This window comes from Schistocerca gregaria, chromosome 4, assembly GCF_023897955.1.
Source record: "Schistocerca gregaria isolate iqSchGreg1 chromosome 4, iqSchGreg1.2, whole genome shotgun sequence".
NCBI lineage: Eukaryota > Metazoa > Arthropoda > Insecta > Orthoptera > Acrididae > Schistocerca > Schistocerca gregaria.
In genome coordinates, this window is record NC_064923.1 from 311,853,811 (window position 1) to 311,877,551 (window position 23,741).

The 23,741-nt window shown below is 41.0% G+C and overlaps 1 protein-coding gene across 1 annotated transcript in view; it reads left to right on the top strand.

The window, feature by feature from the left end:
* LOC126267057 (chymotrypsin BI-like) overlaps window positions 1-23,741 on the top strand; it is a 76,661-nt gene that overhangs the window by 10,706 nt on the left and 42,214 nt on the right. The window contains exons 2-4 of the mRNA XM_049971896.1: window positions 237-325; window positions 4,618-4,759; window positions 22,221-22,334. Coding sequence (XP_049827853.1) covers window positions 4,634-4,759; window positions 22,221-22,334 — 240 coding nt within the window. The 5' untranslated portion in view covers window positions 237-325; window positions 4,618-4,633. The remainder of the gene's footprint in view (window positions 1-236; window positions 326-4,617; window positions 4,760-22,220; window positions 22,335-23,741) is intronic.

A 23,741-nucleotide genomic window follows, 5' to 3' on the forward strand; every position in this document is an offset into this window, starting at 1 on the left:
TATTGCGCAACATACTTACTGTACGGTGGATTCAGTAATGCAGACGGTTTCCATTTAACAAACGTTCATATTTAACAGCTGCTCACACATCGCATCTGCAGTGTGGTTTCATAATGAGCTTCTCGCAGACAAAGTCAGAAACAAGATTCTAGTTCTATTTCTTATTTCTTACAGGTTACGCTATCTGCAGTCTACAGTCAAATGTCAGGGAGGAAAAAATATTGTATTTGTTCCAGGTTGCTTACATTCATTACGACGTTCTCCAGTGCACAGCCACAATCATCAGTGAGAAGTGGGTGCTGATCGCGGCTCACTGTGTGGACGGGTAAGGAAAACTTACGTCTTATCTTTTCAAGAGTAAGTGGGCCGGAGTGACCGAGCGGTTCTAGGTGCTACAGTCTGGAAACGCGCAACCGCTACGGTCGCAGGTTCGAATCCTGCCTCGGGCATGGATGTGTGTGATGTCCTTAGGTTAGTTAGGTTTAATTAGTTCTAAGTTCTAGGGGACTGATGACCTCAGCAGTTAAGCCCCATAGTGCTCAGAGCCATTTGAACCATTTTTTTCAAGAATAAGTGGGCCCGACTGCGTATGCTTTACACTTTAAGAGTAACAATGTGACGCAGTTGTCCGATTGTGGGAATTTAATTGATGCCTTGAGAAGCTATGAACTCTGAGACCGATCGGAAAAACCTTGATAAATTCGAAATTGGACTATAGACAAATGCTTCACTCTGAATACACATAAAAGGTTCTCATTGATGCTCCAAGCGATTGTAATGATGATATGCTTTCCAGTTAATCATCTTTTATAGCGTTTTAATCATACAGGTCTAACGATAATGGGTGTCCACCATCCAGTGACACCTAAAACACACTACCACCATGAACATTCCCGTGAATTTAGACACCAAAAACTCCTACTGTTTCTTTTCTTCTTAGCTGTGTGATTAGTGTATTATGTCATTCTTCTTCATTATCATTACATCTAGCTTTCATTTCAATCAGCTGTCAGACTCATAAAAGATGTGTTTTCGTCATTATCACTCATATTTATGAGAGGTCATGAATATAAATAAAAGGGCAATGAAAAAGAAATGAAAAGCTATGAATTTGATCCTTTGGAAATCTGTAAACACCCTGATTATTTATTTATTTCATCCTGAAATGATATGTGTGGGAACTAAAGAGAAACTAACTGCAGATCTTACTTATCCGTTTCCAGGTATTTACACACACGTTACTGAACAATAGGATACTCCTTTTTTAAAACATATTAATTCAGTATTTAGACCAAAACTTTACAGCACTACATCAGGAAATATTGTCAAGCTAAACTTGTAAAACTTTGAAATGCATTACTAACGAACTCACAGGACTTTTCCAGTGGAAAGGGAGCTGATTAACCTAAAGCTACAGTTTTCTGCGCAAACATTGATTCTATGTTTAACGTGTATGTGTTTTATTTATTTGCTTCGAAATTATTCTTGATTTCCTAGCACATGTGAAGACAGATTAGTTTCTTCCGCAACAAATTTCGAGAAGCTGGAGTATTATACTGAGTTTTAATTGAAGTATTAAACTTTATATATATATATATATATATATATATATATATATATATATATATATATATATATATATATATAGGGTGTTACAAAAAGAGCTCATTTTAGTTTCGTCCACCTACGCTCAATGGAGCACGTTATCATGATTTCAAACGGGATACTCTACCTGTGCTGCTAGAACATGTGTCTTTACAATTACGACACAACATGTGGTTCATGCACAATGGAGCTCCTGCACATTTCAGTCGAAGTGCTCGTACGCTTCTCAACAACAGATTCGGTGACCGATGGATTGGTAGAGACGGACCAATTCCATGGCCTCCACGTTCTCCTGACCTCAACCCTCTTGACTTTCATTTATGGGGGCATTTGGAAGCTCTTGTCTACGCAACCCCGGTATCAAATGTAGAGACTCTTCGTGCTCGCATTGTTGAAGGCTGTGATACAATACGCCATTCTCCAGGGCTGCATCAGCGCATCAGGGATTCCATGCGACGGAAGGTGGATGCATGTATCCTCGCTGACGGAGGACATTTTGAACATTTCCTGTAACAAAGTGTTTGAAGTCACGCTGGTACGTTCTGTTGCTGTGTGTTGCCATTCCATGTTTAATGTGATTTGAAGAGAAGTAATAAAATGAGCTCTAACATGGAAAGTAAGCGTTTCCGGACACATGTCCACATAACATATTTTCTTTCTTTGTGTGTGAGGAATGTTTCCTGAAAGATTGGCCGTACCTTTTTGTAACACCCTGTATATACAGGGTGAGTCACCTAACGTTACCGCTGGATATATTTCGTAAACCACTTAAAATACTGACGAATCGATTCCACAGACCGAACGTGAGGAGAGGGGCTAGTTTAATTGGTTAATACAAACCATAAAAAAATTCACGGAAGTATGATTTTTAACACAAACCTACGTTTTTTAAGCGGAACCCCGATAGTTTTGTCAGCACATCTGAACATATAAACAAATAGGTAATCAGTGCCGTTTGTTGCAATGTAAAATGTTAATTACATCCGGAGATATTGTAACCTAAAGTTCACGCTTGAGTACCACTCCTCCGCTGTTCGATCGTGTGTATCGGAGAGCACGGATTTACGTAGGGATCCAAAGGGAACGGTGATGGACCTTAGGTACAGAAGAGACTGGAACAGCACATTACGTTCACATGCTAACACCTTTTTATTGGTCTTTTTCACTGACGCACAAGTACATTACCATGAGGGGTGAACTTTCAAAGCCGAGAAACAGGAAGAATCCAAAACCTCAGATGTTTGACAGACTATGTACATCTGTCATTGCTGTCATTGCTATATAAAAGAGTACCACTTTTTCTTTTGCTTCTTATACTAGCTATAGTCCGATTCATGAACAATCAACGATGACTGTTCGCAAATGTCGAGGCGCTGACGGAGATTGCATTGTTGCCAGTTCCAAGCAACAGTTGCATTAGTACAGGCATGTGCTTTGCGCTTGAGGAAAGCGTGTATCCCGCGTATTATATCTCTTGCTTACTTATGTAGATTGTGCAAGAGTTACTAAGACAGAAGTGTCACCTTCAGAAACGAACCAACCTAATTCAACCAGTTTCGCTTTCATTTACAAAACTCCTGAATTCACAAGTAATAGGCTTAATAATTTTATTTAATGAAATTAAAAAACGTATATCAGCAATACCTAGACGTTGGTGTAGTATGCAGTCTGTGCAACTAATAACTACCTCTCTTTATTAATTACTAAACTTGAATCACACTCATTTCTAAACTTCTCCTTCAAACTGGGATCTACAAGTGAGTAAATTCAGAGGAAGTTTATCATTGAATACTCTAAGAGAGCCATTTGGTAAAAGAACTGACTATTGAAAAACATTTAGCATAAATTATTTATTTAATTTGTGAAGTCAGTTCCAATTACTTCAAGTCAGAACTCGTTACAATTGGTAAAAGAAGTCAAATACAATAAAATTATCTGTAATCAAAGCACACCAAAAGTAACAAACCAAAACACATTGCCCTAAATAATAAGTATTTTGTGCTTGTTATTCATTATAGAATTCTAAGACCTTTGACTACTTTTTCTACATTATTCTTCTAATTTTCGCTATGTCTCTTTCCTCTTTCTCAAAGATCTTTTCCTTTTTCTCCAGTATTCTTTCAAATTTCCACTGTCTTTCCTCTTCTTCTAAACATATTCCTATTTTCTTACTGTTGGTTTCCTTGAAATCTTCCTATTCTTTTCCTTTCATTCTGTTTGCTAGTTCTCCGGTTTTGTATTGCGTAAAGACAATTCATAAACTTCTTGCTTAGAGTTTCTTTTTTCCTGAAGAATGATTCGTTTTATTAGACTACTGTTCTTCGTGGATTATTTGAACACTTATTTTTAAAGTATTTTACTTTTCGTCAGGGGTTATATAGATGCAATAATAATTGCGTTTGAAGTGTGAGCAAGTTAAAGTTATCATTGGATTGTTTTTCGGTATTGTCTGTTAAACAATATGTAGTTGTTCCTCGACATACGTTAGAGTTTTAAATTCCCTGGCTTTGTTTAATTGTGCCAGTATGCACAGTATAAATTGCACCACCGTGAAGAAATATCAACATGTACTCTACGTGGGTAATCAGAATTAACAATTAACGTTCATATAGTGGTTGCATAATCAAGCCTATTTGCTGAGTATGATTCTCTGCACTTAGAAAATTTAAATAAATAAAATCCAGTCAATGCACTCCATCTGCATGAGTTTTTTTAAACATATATCAGCTGCGTAAAATTGACTGAAGAAACCTATGAACCTGAATTCACTCACTAAAAGTTATTTACCGTTATTCATTTCAAGTTGCATCTTTTTTCACTTTGTGACATAGACTAGGCAGTATCTGAAAGTTAGGTAAATTTTCTTCTAGCGTCAGTTTAACAGTAACTTACGTCGGTATATAATGTCACAATAGTAAAATTGGTTAATTCCACTTTTTTATAAGTACCAGATTATCGTGTACTTGACATATAGAAAACATTTTCCACTAAGAAGAAAATGTTACGTTTTAGGAGCAACATTCCAGCCATGACCATTCACGCTGGTTCCAACAATGCAAGTGATGATACGGGTGTACGAGTTGACGTTGGAAGCCGGTTTGTTCACGAGAGTTTCGATGACATGGCTCTTACGAACGACATCGCTCTTCTAGAGGTAACCTATTCTGCTGTTCCCTGATTCCTTGTCTGTGCTTTCCTCTGTTTGTGTCCTCTTTCTTTCTTCACACTTCATTTAGTTAGAATAGATGGCGGTGATCTAGACTCATAAAGACTTACCTACAAAATGTGTGTTTTGAAACAAAGACAAAAGAAGTTTTTTTCAACACTTGAATGTAATCTAGCAGTGCAAAATTTAAGAAATAAATATTGCTTTGGGAAACAAATAATCTTCTGGGAAATATTTGCTGTGCAAAACTGCAAATTCATGTATTCCAGGCATCACAGTAATGGTTAAGGACCATTGTTAACAGCATTTCAACTGTTACGTCGACTATGTGTGTATGAGGTTACAGATTGCTCCTCATTTTTGACACACATCTAAAAATACGCAACCTTTCTTCATTGAGAAAGGAACTTATCTGGACTTACGATGGTATGTCTTTTAAAGTCACAGTACTGCAGAAGGAGCCAAAATTATGTAAAAGGCAATAGCCGACTGTGCCATTCAGTATGAAAGTGAAGTTGGTGATACGCTACAGACTATCTCCAAAACTGTTAACGATCGGTATTCTGCATATGCATTTAACAGATTGGTTTCCTAAGATAGTATTGAGCCAACTATGTCAAAATGGTCAACTTCGTAGATAAGTGGTTATGTCTTTAAACCCCGAATAGCACCGCACCATTTTCATTTTGTTGTTGTCTGTTTATAATGCATTTTCGAGTGGGTAACCATTAAAATTAAGATGATGAAAGTGTGCACGTAGGAGTTGTTGACTGGTATAAATGTGCAAGTGGAAGTGGCAATTAAACGCTTAGCCACTTGGCCAACCTATAATTGACACAGCTATAATTATGAACACTTTAATAACAGCACATGACTACTAAGTGCATTTGTAATTCATAGCTGTTTCTTTTTCGTGACGTTTCACAGATGCTGATGTTTAAACCCTTTTTTTCACACAATATGAGGGCTATTAACACGAGTAGTTAGAGAGAGACAAGTTCCGTCATATTACGATGATTAGTTACTAGGTCAAAACGTATTAGGTATTTGTAAATAAACAACAACACTACGGAAGTTACAGGTTGTAGTACCTATATTAGTACTTAAAGTTATATTCTGTAGTCACAAATATCTATACATCTCTCACCTGACTGGCTCACTCACTAACTCGTCGTCGCCCATCCCAAAACTCTCAGGACAGACACTTAAAATTTGTAGAGGACATTGACCTCATACTGTAGGCGTCGTTTAAGAAAGAATTTTTCGAAATTCCGTCCCTTTTGGGATGAATCAGGAGAGGAAAGGCTTTGAAAACGAGCCGCTATTAAGATAGTTCTGAAGCTATAACCACCAAAATGGGTATTGGGATTGTCAGTCATAAGTAAAAATATGTGTTTCAACAATTTAACCCCTATGGGGGAGAAACAGTGGGTGACAGTTTGTTTTTGGATAATAAATAATTAACAGAGAGTTTCTTTTAAAGCTAAACCTGTGAAAATTGGAATTTGAAGGTCTCAGTTCCAAATAAAAAGTACGTATTTAAGTAATTTTGAAAATTCAGCTCCTAAGGAGTTGAAATAGGGGATGAAGTGTTTCATGAAATATTTCATTGCAAATGCATTTATTAACCTTAACCCATGAAAAGTTGAATTTAGCTTCTCCATTGAAACTAAAAGTTAGTGTCAGCGTCAGATTCAGCCGTGCAACAATGTAATGATGCAACAATTCTCCTCAAGAGTAGCAAAAAAACGAATGACGTTTGGGAAGGGTAAATTGTAAGTGTACAACTGAAATATCAAGAGCGTATCACACGATAAAGCACCACAATAACTGCTGCAAAACTCTCTGCCTCCCACTTAGGATAGGGTGTCAGTCACAACGGGATACTGCTCCACGCTAGCAGGAGGCACCACTAGATGTTGATTTCTCACCACTCACTGACACACCCCTCCCCCTCCAGACACTCCAACTAAAGTTCCAGCAGCTAAGAGTGAACAGAACATTTCCATGCTAAGTTAGATTAAGCTAATTTATCTTCATGTAACAGCTTTTTGTACGCATAAGCACCGTCTGATAAGCAAAAAGTGCTTCAAATGCAATGGTATATGTTAAATAAAGCATAAAATAAACAATGAAAATGTTTCTCTCTGCCTTAGTCTGTATTACACAAACAACAGAATATTCTTCATTTTGTTGATTCCTCAGCTGCAGAGTGCTTCAAATGCAATGGTATATGTTAAATAAAGCATAAAATAAACAATGAAAATGTTTCTCTCTGCCTTAGTCTGTATTACACAAACAACAGAATATTCTTCATTTTGTTGATTCCTCAGCTGCAGAGTGCTTCAAATGCAATGGTATATGTTAAATAAAGCATAAAATAAACAATGAAAATGTTTCTCTCTGCCTTAGTCTGTATTACACAAACAACAGAATATTCTTCATTTTGTTGATTCCTCAGCTGCAGAGTGCCACTAAAGATGAAGGCATAGGCTCAAATTCTGCTGGAACAGATTATTCAAAGTCATCCTTTTCCGTCCTCCTCTGTGTTAATTGATAAAGACCGCAACGAATTTAAGTGACAGATTCCTAGGAAAGCCTTAAATTTGTACTGCAGTGCCGTGTAGGTCAAAAAGCAGTTTTTCACAATCGTCAGGTGAGTGATGGGGTATGCCACATTTGACAGATTACTATTTATTAATTCATAGGTGCTTCTCTGTCGCTTATTTTCACAGTTCTTCGAATAAAGGACCTGGAAGAGTGGAAACATTGACTGATCGCCATATAGAATCTTTGTACTTACCTTAACTATTTCTCTTCAGAGCAACGGCAGAATACCTATTCAAAGCCGGCCATCGTGGCCGAGCTGTTCTAGGCGCTTCAGTCTGGAATCGCGCGACCGCTACGGTCGGAGGTTCGAATCCTGCCTTGAGCATGGATGTGTGTGACGTCCTTAGGTTGGGTAGGTTTAAATAGTTCTAAGTTCTAGGGGACTGATGATCTCAGATGTACGTCCCATAGCCATTTGAACCATTTTTGAACCTATTCAAAAAAGCCGATAAGGAGCTGGTTAATTTAGGTATACATCTGCGTTTGGTGTCATAATTAATGAGACATCCATTGTGGTGTGGTGGATGGGGGGAAAAGGGTGTGCGTGATTGGTGGTGTGTTAGACCATAACATTTCTTTTAGTGAACACAACAGTAAACATCAGAGAGAAATTAATCATCAACAGACATTATGTAAAACAGTCTGTTCAGGTAGTTTAATGATTACACGCCTACATACTGGACCAGAGTTAAAGATGTCGTTGAACCTGGTGTGAAGTGCAGTTTCGTCCAGAGAGAAATTTTCTTGACCGTTTTTTGACAAGCATGTTGAAACGCAAACATTTGAGGGCATAAGATGAGAAGAATAAGTGCATGATGGATGACATTTGAAACTCCTGAATACCTTTGCTAGTGAAATCGGCAGTGAGCGTTATTTTGTAGTATCAACACGAAATGAAGTTTTGTAGGACTTTTTCTTACACTGCGACTCATACATGTCCATTGTTGCTAAAAAAAAAAGGAAAAAAATTGCCAACTGCGATATACTCTTCAACAGTGAGGTTTTCGTAAGGCACAAAAACTTTTCTGAGCCACCATAGGCAAAATATTATGCTCACACTGCCCTTTGCTGGATTATATGTCTCTTGTTAGGGCTCAATAAAAAATTCTTAAGAAGTTAATGTAAAGACATCATAGCTAGTCACCAGTAGCAATATTGCATTGGAATTCTCAATAAACCAACTGATGACGATCAAGCAAACAGGTGTTAGTAGCCACCCCTTTGATGTTCGTTGTTTTAAATTAGAGCATTCAGCACCACTGCTCCCGGCTTCTCAACCTTTTCTGCTCAACGTAAGGGACGCACGACGTTAAATTGTCGCACTCCACACCGTATGTCTGTTATAGAAGATTCCTCAATGTGCAAAATCCTTCACGTCATAACGATGTTTCTTGACGCAAAAAAAAGTCTTTTTCGGACGTGTTTTGCCCAAACGTACTATCTCCACACACAATAAAAAGATTCAGATATGTTTCTTTGCCTTTACACCTCTACTAAACACAAAGCAAAAAGGTTTGACCTTTTTCCACTTTCGACCATATCTTATCACACTTGAACCAGGTTCATAAGTTTCAGACACGCAAAATCGAAGTTGTGAGTGTGGGATAAGTACGAGAATTTCAAACAAGAACATAACCATCGATAAATACCCTCATAGCGCCACGCCACTTTCACCTAGTCGGAGCCGTCTGATGTTGCAGTAGGCGGTGTATTGTCTGTGGGCGGTAGCTCCTGTCGGTTGAGGAAACACTAGAGCATAAACCTGATATTGACGCAGCCATGAGCTGTTTGGTGGATTTGTTTCTGGAACTTTTTGCTATTGCAGGTGCATTACAAAATGACACGAATTATGCTTGAGTTTCCATGGGAACCGTGGGACGGAGTGGACGAACACGAAGCTTACCGCTACACCATGCGCAAATACGTCTCTGGAACATCTCTAGAAGACTAACAGGACTTCCTTCAAGCAATTTTGCATCTTACAGTGTCGCCAGATTATGGATGCGCCAGGACTTACGATTCTGAGACGCGGCTGCCTTAAGTGAATTACTCAGATTTCATTTCTGAAGTGACCAGATGGCGGCCAGCTGGCGGCCAGCTTTTATGTCTAACATTGTACTTTATTGTCATCTCGGTGAAATATTCCAAATGACTTCCATTTAAGATGTGACACTATGTACGTAAAATTCATTGTTTCAACTCAGATATGACGTTTGGCACCTATGCTATGATTGCTGCCTAATGCCACTTTCCTTGTAATCTACGTTAGGAAATACGGACGTAATGAAAATAGATATACCGCAGTACTCTCATGTGGCTTAACAAGTCGGGTTTGAGAGGCCATGCTACGAGAAAAGGTTGTTTACGTCCTATCTGTGACAAAGAGCGTAGGTGAAGGGGGAGTGTAGTGATTTAGCAACGGAGCGTTCAGCGCACACAGATGTCTTTCACATGGCTAACTCTCTACGAAAATCGATTGTGAAGTTCGCATTCGAAAACCTATTTTCCCGACAAGCGCTTGAAGTTCAACGTATTTTTGAGAGAAATGCTCAAACTCGATCCTCACGAACTGATTGGCATTTATCTTTCAATAGTAACAAGTGGTGTGTGTCAAGCTTATCAATGACAATTGCTGTGGCCAACTCATTCAGTCGTCAGGCGGCTTTTATAAGTTTCTTCACTTCAATAACGGTCTATAAAATGTCTTTGTAGATCCAGCGCTCATTGGAATAAGAACGGTGTGTCTTTTTTAACTGCCTTATGAGGTGACTGCACAACAAGTAACGTCAGCACTGCAGTAATACGGAAAGGCCCTCGCCTTTTCGGAAGAAAAATGGATGAGTTTTGAGACATATCCTGTTGTCATTGGTGTTCGTCATTTAAGATTCGATTTCATGAGTCGTGTCGGCTCTTACGTATATGTTTTTTGGCTGTCGTGTAGTCTTTATGTATGAAGGGCAACCTCACATATGCTCCGGTTGTGGCAGAGAAGGTCTCATGCCCACAACGACGAATTGCGCAATTGCCGGTGGGAGAAAGCATTGAACCGCAACGATCTAAAGCACGGCCCCTCACATACGCCGAGTCAGCGCGAGGAACTACGGCACCGCTCCCCACTGCACGAGCACCGAGCGCTGAGCCACGATAGCAACTCTGCAGCATGGACAAGCAGTGGACCAGCGAGTGAGAACGTTGCAAGACGCTTCAAGTTGCGCTGTCTCGGAGCTTGTTGATCCCATACAGACGGACGGGAGGGATGTAGTCATGACGTGACTCTCGAGAAAGGAGGGCATTTAGAAACTGCAAGTTTGGGACAGTCTCCAACGTATGATACGAAGGACGGACACACGACACTGCAACAACAACATAAATAGTAGAAGCACAGTGCAGTATTCCGCCGCCGGGTCATGAAAAGGAACAGGAACCAGAACAGCAAGAGACGACCTGAGGTCAGTATAGCTGTGGAGGCAGTGGTTCGACACCCATGGACGTGAACACTGTGCGACAGCCCGAACCACAAAGCGGTCCATATAGACGAATTCTGACCTTGAACCGAGTTCCCCCTCGACACGATCCTGTGAATTCGAAGGATGAAGTTGAGTTTGACAACTGGGATACAGGAAAGACGGATATACCAATGACAACACAGGATGCAAACAAAAACAAAGGTACCATGGACATCAGGATACAAGATGGAGCAAGTGAAACAGCCGTCGTCTCGGAGAGAGAACGGCGAGTTGAGCAGCGGAATTCTGCAGAATGAACCCCCAACAGGCATATCGAATAACGAAGATCATCGTCAGTAACATCAGCAATGGACATAAGGACATAAATTACAGCTTCTAAGTTACATGTTACGCGCAGTGGGTGTCGATACCGCCTTATAACAGGAGGTAAGGGAGGCAGATCTAACTGCTCGCTCATATCCACCCAGGTACCGCACAAGAACTGGGCGCTGCAATGCTGACCAAAGCGGGTACCGATGTTGAGGACGTCGAGTTTTTACCTTCGGCGAGAGAAGCAGCTCTTACGCTCTTCGCAGTCCGGATCGTCAATATACACATCCAATTTGGGTCCAGCAACAACGCGCGTCCTCCGAATTCTATCGGACTGAGATGATGTTCCTTATCCCGGGCAGGTACAATCATGTCTTTCTTGGACGTGATATCGATTGCGTACTATCTCCACGCGATCAGATACCGAATTAGAATGCATGCCCATATCTTCCACCATAGTACCTGACATGACCTTGTTGGATACATGGACCTGCTTACGCGTCAGGGTACATGTTGCTTACGGCTACGTCAAATAACACGTTACGAAACAGTCATGAGTGTAGCAAATGTGGGCTTCAGTAGTCAGGCGAATGGATCCTATCGCCTTATGTGTGCGATATGGGCACGACTCCCACTTCCAGCCTATGTTTAAACACATACGAAATATCTCCTGTACCTCTAGTAATGCCAAGCAAAGAATGCCAAGTTGTACTGTAGTTCAGAATCCACATTATAAACATCATATCCATTCGCCATCAAATGGGGCAGAGCCGGTGTAGTTACACCATAGCAGAGGTGGAAGTCGCGGCAAACAGAAACTCGGTCTCCAATGGGCTTCCTTAGATTATAAACTTTATTTTACTCGTATTTAATGGTCCAATTGTCATTTAAGGTCACAGGACTCCTGTATTATTTGAACTTGAGAAACTGAAAAACTTGGTGCAGTACTGGGATTGGAATTCGACTCTCCTCTTTCGTGGTACCTAACCCGCAAAAAATGATATGGTTCGATCATTTCGTTGTTTTTCTCCAAGATGGCAAACTCTTCTACATCTCCACGAAAGTCACATATGTGGGTTTGAATTCCGATCCAGGGCAAAGTTATCCATGGTTTCATTTCAAGTCCTACCATTTTCATCGAACTACTACTGATAAATAATTTTTATTTTTAATGTCTCTTCGTGTGTTTTCAATAAAAACGATAGGTGCCGTTATTTCTAGTCAAACACGCACACATCTTACTAGTTGTGAACAAACAATTTTTGTACAGAAAACAACGGTGGTAGGTGCTAGTTTCGATTCCCGGTCTGGCAAAGAAATTGTATCCTTATTTAAAATTCAGACACCTCGCTTTTGGTCAAAAAATTCAATACCTAACATTTGATTTTACTTACTTTAAATCTGATTTCGTGCTTAGTTTGGGTCCCCGTTACAAAACTTTACATCAAGGCATTTCGTTTTACACAACTGCAAACTTTGTCACAAGAAATTATAGTAAACATAATAAGACATTTGACAGGATTCCAGGCAGAGCACAAAAATGTTCAAGTTTAGGTTTGCTGACTGATACTGTTGAAAACTTCGACATTTCTGGACTCTCTGTGCCAGTCACCGGTGACGAACGCTGCTGTGATCGAGTCTCGGTCAGACACGGAAGCTTTGCTTAGTGACAATAGCTATAGATGTTTGGTTTCAATAGAGATACAGAACAAAAAAAGTTGGTAAGTCGTTTAAAGTTCAGACATGTACTAAAATAAATGCTCAATCGTAAGTAGAGAGAATTTGCTGGTGATGCGATATTAATTTTGAGGTTTCCATAGAGCGCTTGCCGCTGTTAATTGAGTTGCTTTTAACTGTTTAGTTCAACATTCAGTTTGTGACAAACCACTCTTATAAGGAACGACGTTTCAGGGGTGCGGGAAAACCTTATAAATAACAAAAATACTTCGAACTGACATAGAACTTCAGGAATCCAGATATCATCTCTAAATCTCTTGTTCATGAAATTATTTAATTTTTCCTAAAGGTCGCTAGAATAACTTATGTAGCGGAGGTAGTTAACACAAATTAGTGATTTTGAAATATCGCTTACTGTACATTAATAAAACTTGCAAGCATTAATACTGTCTTATCTCTAATGAAGCAATTTCTAGTACGGTATTTACAATATCGTCACGTCGATTTACATCTTGTCTGATTACCTTACAGAACAGTGTTCTCTAGGATCCCTTGTGGTATCAATTTTTTATTATCACGCGACTGTATTGTAAAGAAGTCAGAGGACCTGCAAGACAGTTACGTTATGTGGGCTGCATGCATATCAGGCAAAACGCAATTCAGTTCGTTCGAATTCTTTTGGGTGTGATAGACTGTTGGCGTACAACAGGTTTCCAGTTAACTATTTTCGGCATACATTGCAATTACCTCCGTGAAGTTTATCCTAACACTCTAAGACACTGTGAGTTTTGTGTAAGAACTTTTGTCTCAGAAAAATATTGTCTGCGACGAAGAAATATCTTCTAATGCTACCACTTTAAGTTTCCAGCTTGAATATTGCTCCTCTGGACGTGGTCAATTAAGTAGTCGTAAGAGTAGAAGGAAATCTAAATGAACCCATGTAACACACAAGGCGACAAAAAATTACTCGAAATTATATTTAGTAATTCAAATATAAAATCAATTGTTAGAAAACTACCCGAAGCGAATTTGCACAGCACAAATCATTCTCAAGTAAAGAATAATCTACAGAAAATTTCGGGACGATCGCAATATTGGTTAGATATGTAAGTAGAAATTAAAAGACATATGTACATGTGAAGTCTTTTCTTTCGGACATATCCGAAAGAATAGACAATTTGTTTGATCCAGGGACATTATGCATGTATTGGTTTAATGTTCATCTTCACTTGTTACTTAAGGCATGACTGTTTGTGCTTTCTTTTTAGAAGTAAGAGAATACAGGTACTGACGGCTATCTGATTCTGTACACATGGAGTGCTTAGAAGCCTGAAGATGGCATTAATGAAATGGCGAAACTGGTTATCTTAGAAAAGTAAATTCTGAAAATATACTGCTGTTTGTCGACTTTTCTTTGGTAAATATCTGACCACCTTCTGTCCCATGTCCACAATGGATCAAGAGATATAAGACTAATCGTTGAAAGGTTTTTAATGGTAGTAACTGCATTTGGGCACTGAAATGTATCGCTGGTTAACAGGTGAAAATTTTTGCCAGCCCGGGTCTCGAACCCGGATTTCCTGCTTTACGCGAAACGCCACCGTAACTGCTCCGGCCTTGCGTTCATGCTTCACTTGACCCCAATTTCCAAGCTGTTACTCACTACTGACTTTAGCATGTGTATGTATCAATGGGGCGTCGTCGTCATCGTATATACAGGGTGTTTCCGTAAGAACGTGCAAAAAAATTTCAGGACAAAGAGAATGCTCTACTGAACAATTTGAGATAGGGAATCTGGGGTCGGAGAAGCTATCTTAAGGAGATATGGAAGTATACTTGCATACCACTTCGGCTAGCATTACTGTTTTGTAGCTTAGTGACAAATAACATGTGTCAGCTGGCCCCGGCGAAGGTTCGAGTCCTCCCTCGGGCATGGTTGTGTGTGTGTGTGTGTGTGTGTGTGTGTGAGTGTGTGTGTGTGTGTGTGTGTGTGTCTGCCTTTAGGTTAAGTAGTGTGTAAGCTTAGGGACTGATAACCTTAGCAGTTAAGTCCCATAAGATTTCACACTCATATGAACTAATATGAGTACCAATTTACACGTACTGTGCTGTTTATTTAAATGTGTATTCTTTATTGAAACAAAACGGAGGAGCCTGATTACTTGTAAGTCATGATGCAGGTTGTGTTTGTTTTCCTGGTCCACAAGGTGGCGTCGTTGTACCGCATTTACATTGTCCCACAGCAGAACATGCTATAAATCAACGATCTACTCTTTCAGTGCTATTCAGAGATGTGTAGTATAACATGATGGAGCAGTACCGGCAAACAGTTTCGCAGAACTCAGTGACATGCACCTTGGAGAAATACGTTTCCATGCTCTCGCTGCTGAAAGGCTGTACAGTGAACGATTTCCTCAGAGGTATCATCCGTCTGGAGTGCTTATTTCTCTCGAGCGACGAATGCGAGAGACTGGTTCACTGCAAAGAAGAAACGAGGGACCAGACAACATAAGGACCAGTCGCACACCAGACTCTGAAGAGGAGATGCTGATAAGAGTTGTAGCGGACCCCACTACAAGTACTCGTCGTATTGCATGTGAAATGAGCGCTGCACATAGTAGCGAGTGGCGAGAACTCCACGAAAAACAGTTACACCCGTGTCACCCATAACGATTCTACGCAGTGCTTGTGACTGAATTTACATTGTGTCAGTGGTTGCGCCAACAATCTATTGATCGATCTGATTTTTCTCCAAATGGTACTGTTTCCTGATTAGACCGTAATGGTATTTCGAACAGCATGAATAGCCATGTTTGGGATAAGACAGACTCTCATCCATCAGTAGTCACACCGTCTAGTACTTTTAGCAGTGAATATCTGGGCCGGCGTTGTAGGAGGAAATCTCATTGGGCCATATATTCTACCAGGCCGTCCGAATGCCCACCTCAACTCGAGGTTCGTGCAAAGTTCTAACTGAGTTTTTGAGAACGTACCATTTTCTTTTCGTGAGAGGACGTGGATACAATATGACGGTGCACCGCCTTACTTCAGTGTGGACATCTGCAACCATCTCACTGTTGTATTTCGTGGTCGCTGAATTGGAAGGAAAGGTCCAATTCGATGGTCTGCCAGGTCATCTGACCTGAATCCCCTTGGTTACTTCCTAAGTGGGATATCTACGAGTAGAGTCATATGCATTAGACCCCAGTGGATGCTGAGATGGAATAGTTGCCAGAATTGTAGCTGCTTCTGATGTGATTTCAAACGCACCAAGGATATTTATTTATCAGGGTGAATCAGAATCTTGTTCATATATGTCATTCTTGCATTGTGGTTGATTGCCGTCAGTTTCAGCACATTTTGTAAGACACAAAAAAATTGGTACGTTCATTTGCAGAGAACTGTAACTAAAGTAAATAAAAAAGTACACAGTAATGTGATTTTATTCCTAATATCTCCTTAAGCTGGTTTCTCCGACCCCAGGCTCCCTACCTCCAATTGTTCAGTGGAGCATCCTCTATGTCCTGTTAAACTTTTGCACGCTCTGACGGAAACACACGGTATATAACAGGTGCCGACAACCATCGATGCTGCTCGCATCCGGGAGGACGACGGTTCTATCTCGCGTCTGGGCATCCTAATTTCCCTAAATCGCTCCAGGCAAATCCCGGGATGGTTCCTTTGAAAGGGCACGGCCGACTTCCTTCCCCGTCCTTCCCTAACCCGATGAGACTGATGACCTCGCTGTCTGGCCTCCTCCCCCAACAACCAACCCCAACCAACGTTGCTGTCTTTCGGTACGTATGCACACGATGCCCGATCTCTTACGAGTATCAGCAACTGCGAATACGGATTCGTAAGTGGGTGTCAGTAGTGAGTAACAGTCTGAGAATTTGAGTCAGAAGGGAAACGTGTTCGGATGGCAGAGGCGATGAAGTCGAACGCTCGCGTAAAGTGGGAAATGCGGGCTCTCACTGCGCTACAATTTTTCACCAGTTACCATCGTTACATTTCAAATCTCAAATCCGGCTAACGTCATTAAAAAAGTTTGAACAATCAATCAAAGGGCTGCTGCATCAAAACATTATCAGGAAGGAATAGATCTTGAAGATTATTAATTTCTATCGAACATTAGTTAAGGCTTCCACACCAACGTGAGTGTATTTGGTGCTGCAGGTATGTTAAAGAAGTGGTAAAGAAACATTTACATCCTCAGTTTACTTTTTTTATAAATGATATCTCGTTTAGCCCCGTCTTAATATGTAAAGTCACAGAACACCAACCATTAGGTGCCACAAACTCCTCATCAGTACGCAGAGTACACGTTAGACAATGATAAGGTTAAATTGAAAATCAAATCATTCTGTCTTTCGGCTCATGGGACAGCAATCTCGTGAGATGTTCAAGAAAGAATAGGCAGTTTCGTTTTCAAAATGGTTATTGATTTATTTAATTTCTGACGCGTTTCACTCTCACAGGAGCATCACAGACATCTAGACCACTGTCGTGTGTTCGTAGAAGAGCGTAACAGTAGTCCAGAATGAAGCTATAAATGTTGATTGTCTTTCAGACATTTATGAGATAGCAGCAACAATAATTGATGACAGGAGTAACAGTACAACAGTCATAGGTTTTACGAGAACCATGTAGCTACTGTTCTGGCTTCACTGTGGACTACTGTTCGGCTCTCCTATGAACACGCGACAATTGTCTGGATGTCTGATGATGTTCCTGTGAGAGTGAAGAGCGTCACAAATTAAATAAATAAAAAACAATTTTGCAACTGAGACTGCCTACTGTTCCTTGAATGTTAAGATTTGAGTTTGATAAGAATTTTAGGGAAAGTTTCATATGGACCATTCTGTATCGGTCTCAAGAATCCAAACGAACCAAAGAAAAGCTATGTACAATCTGTAAAGAACCCATAGGGAAAGACTGTCAGTTATTCATTTGTCCGAAAAAAGGCTGAGACCTGCTACTGGAAGGCTGCGCAGTTATAACGAAATTAAAGACGTACGTTTTCAGTAGTGATCAGAAGTAACTGAGTAAGACATATGCTTATTACGTTATTCGTTTGTGTTACCACAGACGAGCGGTCTAGGGTGCTGCAGTCTTGGACTGTGCGGCTGGTCCCGGCGGAGGTTCGAGTCCTCCCTCGGGCATGGGTGTGTGTGTGTTTGTCCTTAGGATAATTTAGGTTAAGTAGTGTGTAGGCTTAGGGACTGATGACCTTAGTAGTTAAGCCCCATAAGATTTCACACACATTGGAACTTTTTTTTGTTACCACAGTGTCAGTAGTTGCTTTACAGATATTAACGTACTTAAATTTCATGTAAACTACTAAGAAAATCTGCGTTTAGATTCATTAATTTAAAACAATCGTCATTCTTCTGTAGTGTTACATATCTGGAACTCTGGTTTGCTTTCGGAATATAAAACCAGTTTGTTACGAAATATACTGAAACGTAATTTCTACTTCGGAATTTTTATACGTTTTCCCTCTCACACATAGTGGTGTCGCTTGCTTCCACATTTATAGACCTGAAATATTATACAATTTGGCACTCCTACTATGTGTTTGTGTTGTCAATCACTAAATGCGTCTATGTGTCTTGTGCATGGAGAGTGGCCAAATTAGTAGTTAGTTTTCGATTCACTTTCTCTAAAAATTATTCTCTTCGTCTGCGATTTGCATTATGTCGTTTAATTTCTGTTTGGTTACTATGTTTGTGTCTCAGGAGTGAAGTAAAGGTTTAATGGAATTTGAAGACTTTGGCTAATCTAGTGGCTGTTGAAAGGAAGACATAATTTTGTTTTCTTTCTGAGGTATCCTCGTAGGGCTTCTTTGCGGGAAGAGCTATTCTTGCCCTCGGCAGCAATGTAAATGCCGTATGACATTAATGCCTATAGTATACACTAGGATGCCAATGGTCAACTTTTCTGACACCATCACTCTTGCAGGAGATCATATGTCAGCTATAAAGTTACGTCTGTAGGCAAACTTTGAATTCGTTAAAATAAGGGCACTTTCCTATTTCTAAAATGAGGAAAGGTAAGTACTGTTAACTTAACAGTGAAATAAATAAAATTCACATTTTTAAATCGAGAAATAAAGGGTCAATGAGACGTTAGGTAATGTTTATTTCTCAAATTTAGTTTGATCTTTTCCACTTCCTGTCATAATGATGCTCCACGTCTAACCGATTTCGCGATTTTGTTTCCATTCTCTATTATTCGAAAATTCTTTTTCATATCTATATGTCGTGGCATATGGGAACATCACTCTCACATACGATACTGCAATGCCTGTGTTGTCGTCGGATATGCTTGCGTGTCCGAACTAACAGGCACTGCGGCGACTACAGTCGTTATAAAATCCATGAAATGTATTCGCAGTTTCGACTATGACAACCGTCGGCTACGTAAGTGAATGAGGACAATGAAACTTCGTGCCGGAACGGGACTTTAAGCCAGGCTTCCGGCTTATCGGGATAAGCGTTTAATTCGGGTTGTAATCCCGGTGCGGAACAAATTTCTGCGTTCGACGATCCATTATACAGGTGATGTGATTGGTTTCTATATTCACAGCTGCGAATACATTTCAAGTACTCTCACACTCGAAAGTTTTTCAGATAATAAAAGATAGTAATCACCAGCCTTTCGTCGTCATGTTGCTAATTCAGTTGATGCTTAATTGTTTTGAGATCTCCTCGTTGTGTCTAAAATGTTCTATTTTTCTTATAATTTCAATACTTAAGAATATTCCTTCATTCACTGAAACATGTTTTTAAAGATAGAGACTTTCTTGTTAGTATTCCGAATGAGGAAAACAGTTTATATACTTATCTTACGACAGGTAGAGAAATATGAAATCTCTAAATCACCCTTTTCATTACTTGTTATATCATCATCATTTCAGCGAAAACTGTAATCTGGGAACCATAATCTGTGTTTTTCAGAACATTCAAGAAATTTCTTCGCAAGCCGAGATCATCGAGATCAGTCACCCTTCCTCCTTGGAATTAATTCGCAAAACTCACAACGGACGAAATAAATACATTATCTACTAAATGTACTCGGGCGGCGGACCAGCACCTGAATTGCGAAGCAACGCTGGCAAATCGATTCGGTCGAATCATTGGATGTGCCATGCAGCTGTTACCCGATTGCAGTCATCATTGACTGCGCCTTAATTTCAGTTTAAATTGTGCAAAAATTCATTTCACAAACTTCGTGTCCATCGCTTTCAGTACTCGCACTGATCGTATTTGAAAAAAAATGTAATTTTTGGTTACTTAAGGTAATAAATGTTGTGAGTTGCCCACATCAGCATCCAGTGACGCCTGTGGGCTGAGGATGATACGGCGGCCGGTCGGTGCCGTTGGGCCTTCATTGGTTCGGGCGGAGTTTAGCTTTTTCAGCAAATAAATATTAGTCTAAAAACATTAATGCAAATGAATTTTTAAAATGAAACTGATTTCCTTACTCAGCCTATAATCGAATGCATTTTGGTTTATCCTAAAGAAAATTTCATTTTACGCTGCAGTGAGGAATTACTCCCGGGCTTAGAACCGCTGATCTAAGGATTCGGCCCCCTAAACGGAAAAGACCATTAGGCACCTTTCCTATTCAGAACATAGTGCTCTGTGTAAATTGTAACAACATAGTATATATAACTGAGATGAGCACTCATCCGGTGTCACTTTTTGTGTTGTTGATTATGAAGATAGCCAAGGGAGGAAGCGAAACAATCGCCGGCGGGCCGTCTACTGAACCCTCACAGCACCCAGAAGGCTTTAGAATCCAACCGACGGACGAACCACCGTCAACTGTAACACACTCACTCCCTGCCGCAATGTGGGGAGGTCTGGCACATAGTCCTATGACGTACAAATTCATGTAGCTCCACCTGTTCCTCTCATCGGGCAAATACAAACTTTGACAATTCCTTCGAACCTAAGAATTCAGAGCAGCCATGGCCCGTTCTTCCATCATCCCACAAGTAAGTATGCATTAGCAGGTTCGGCTATGGGGTACTTTCTCTGGGTAAAACTGTTATCTAGGCTGAAATTTGTAAACATTGCTCCAGCACGACGACAATGGCTAATATTGATGTGACTCTATAGCAACACTCGTAAACACTTATGTTATCATTAAGTTCCCTATAGCATCTGTAGCTTCGAGATCCCTGTTAGTTACAATAGTAATGCAATGTAGTTTTATTGACCTTTACACTGAGGTGACAAATGTCATATGATACCTCTTAATATCGCGCCCGACCTCATATCTGCGGCGTAGTGCATCAACTCGACGTGGTATGGAACCAACAAGTCATTGGAAGTTCCCTGCAGAAATACTGAGCCATTCATAACCGCAAAAGTCTTGCCGATGCAGGATTTTATGCATCAACTGACCTTTCGTTTAGGTTCCATAAATGTTCAGTGCGATTTATGTCGGACGATGAGGGTGGCCGGATTATTCGCTTGAACTGAACTGTCCAAAATAATCTTCAAACCAGTCGCGAACAATTGTGACTTGAGGACATGGCGCATTATCATCCATAAAAATTTCGAAACGTGAAAACCCCGAATGGCGGCAAATGGTCTCCAAAAAGCGTTTCCAGTCCATGGCGGGTTCAGTTGGACCGGAGGACCCAGTCCATTAAATATAAACACAGCCCTCACCATCATGGAGGCCACACAGCTTGCACAGTGCCGTGTTGACTGATTGGGTCCATGACTTCGTGAGGTCTTCGCCACACTCGAACCCTACCATCAGCTCTGAAATCGAGACTCGTCTGATCAGGTCAGGGTTTTCTAGACGGCTAACGTCCAACCGATGTGGTCGCGAGCACAGGAGAGGCGCTGCAGGCGATGTCGGGCTCTTAGCAAAGGCACTCGCTTCGATCGACTGCTGCCAAAAGCACGTTAATGACAAATTTCGCCGTACTGCTCTAATGGATAAAATCGTCGTATGTCCCACATTGATTTTTACACTTATTTCAACCAGAGTTGCTTGTCTCTTAGCTCTGACAACACTACACAAACGCAGCTGCACACGGTCGTTAAGCGAAGGCCATTGGCCTCTGCGTTGTCTTTGGTGGTGAGAGATAATGCATTAAATTTGATGTTCTCGGCACACTACTGAAACAGTAGCTCTCGGAATACTCAATTCCCTAACGATTTCCGAAATGAAATATCCCATGAAATCTAGCTCCAGTATCCAACTAACTCTACCATTCCACACATCACAGAATTGTTTCTTCAATACGACCGATTGATGTAGCTCCTATCACGCCAAAGTCTTCCTACCTCTAGTTGCATTATTGCTTTCTTTGTTGGTGACAGAATCATATATTAACACACAACTGGTTTTAACGCTCGCAGCTGAAGCAGCCCCTGACGTTCAACTCCAAAATACAAGCGGTCACGTTACCAGCGTCTCAGCAGCAGACAACGGCTGGAACAACGGCCACTCTGGTCGGATGGGGAGCCACAGAGGTAAGTTAGCATACACTACGCCGAAGTGCTTCAAATGTGTGACAGAGCGACAGCGGTATAACTTGGTCGTAATTTCTGAATGTATACTGAAGGCTCGAGCAGCGAAGAGATAACGCTAGTTTAATCAAAATGCTTTCGTTGCAATTCTAAGGCACTTCAAGACTGTGAGACCTTCAAATTGGAAAGAGAAGACAGACAAGTACAATAAATTCAATTAAATCAGAACTATTACCAGTAGGCCTGGAGGAGCTTTCCAGACTTTGAAATGCAGAACTGAGGAGATTATGTGTTTTAATACACTCATGCTCATAAATTGAGGATAATTGCTGAATGTAGTGCCACACAATGTGACACTACACAAAACTGGCGCTAATAGCATAGGCACATAGGAAACACACACGACACAGATCTCTGACTCCACGGTATTGGTGATAAGTTGAGAAAACCGTCCCGAAACACATGTGTTACAAAACGCCACTCTTTCCTGCGCTACAAAACACCACTGTTTCCCGACATCAATATGGGATATGATCACCATGCACAAGTACACAGGCCGCACAACGGGTTGACATACTCTGGATCAGGTGGTCGAGCAGCTGCTAGGGTATAGCCTCCCATTCTTGCACCAATGCCTGTCGGAGCTCCTAAAGTGTCCTAGGGGTGTGAAGACGTGCAGCGATACGTCGACAGAGAAGGTATGGAGAACAGGCAGGCCACTCCATTCGCCTGATATCTGCTGTTTCGAGGTACTACTGCACGATGGGAGCTCGGTGGGGACGTGCGTTATCATCCATCAGGAGCAAGGTGGGACCCAGTGCACTCCTGAAAAGGCGGACAAACTAGTGCAAAATGACGTCCCGATACATGTGACCTGTTACAGTTCCTCTGTCAAAGACATGCAGATGTGTACGTGCACCAATGACAATCCCACCCCACACCATCAAACCATGACCTCCATACAGGTCCCTTCCAAGGACATTAAGGAGTTGGTATCTGGTTCCTGGTTCACGCCAGATGAGAATCCGGTGAGACTCACTGCTCAGACTATACGTGGACTCGTCCGTGAACACAACCTGGGATCACTGTTTCAATGATCATGTAATGTGCAGTTGGCACCAGGCTTTACGGGCTCTCCTCTGACCAGGGATCAGTGGAATGCAACTTGCAGGTTTCCGGGCGAATAAACCATGTCTGTTCAGTCGTCTTAGATTGTGTACCTGGAGACAACTGTTCCGATGGCTGCAGTAAGGTCCCGAGCAAGGCTACCTGCAGTACTCCGTGGCCGTCTGCAGGCACTGATGGTGAGATAGCGGTCTTCATGTGGTGTTGTACACTGTGGGCGTCTCGTACTGTAGCGCCTGGACACGTGTCCTGTCTGCTGGAATCGTTGCCATAATCTTGAGATCA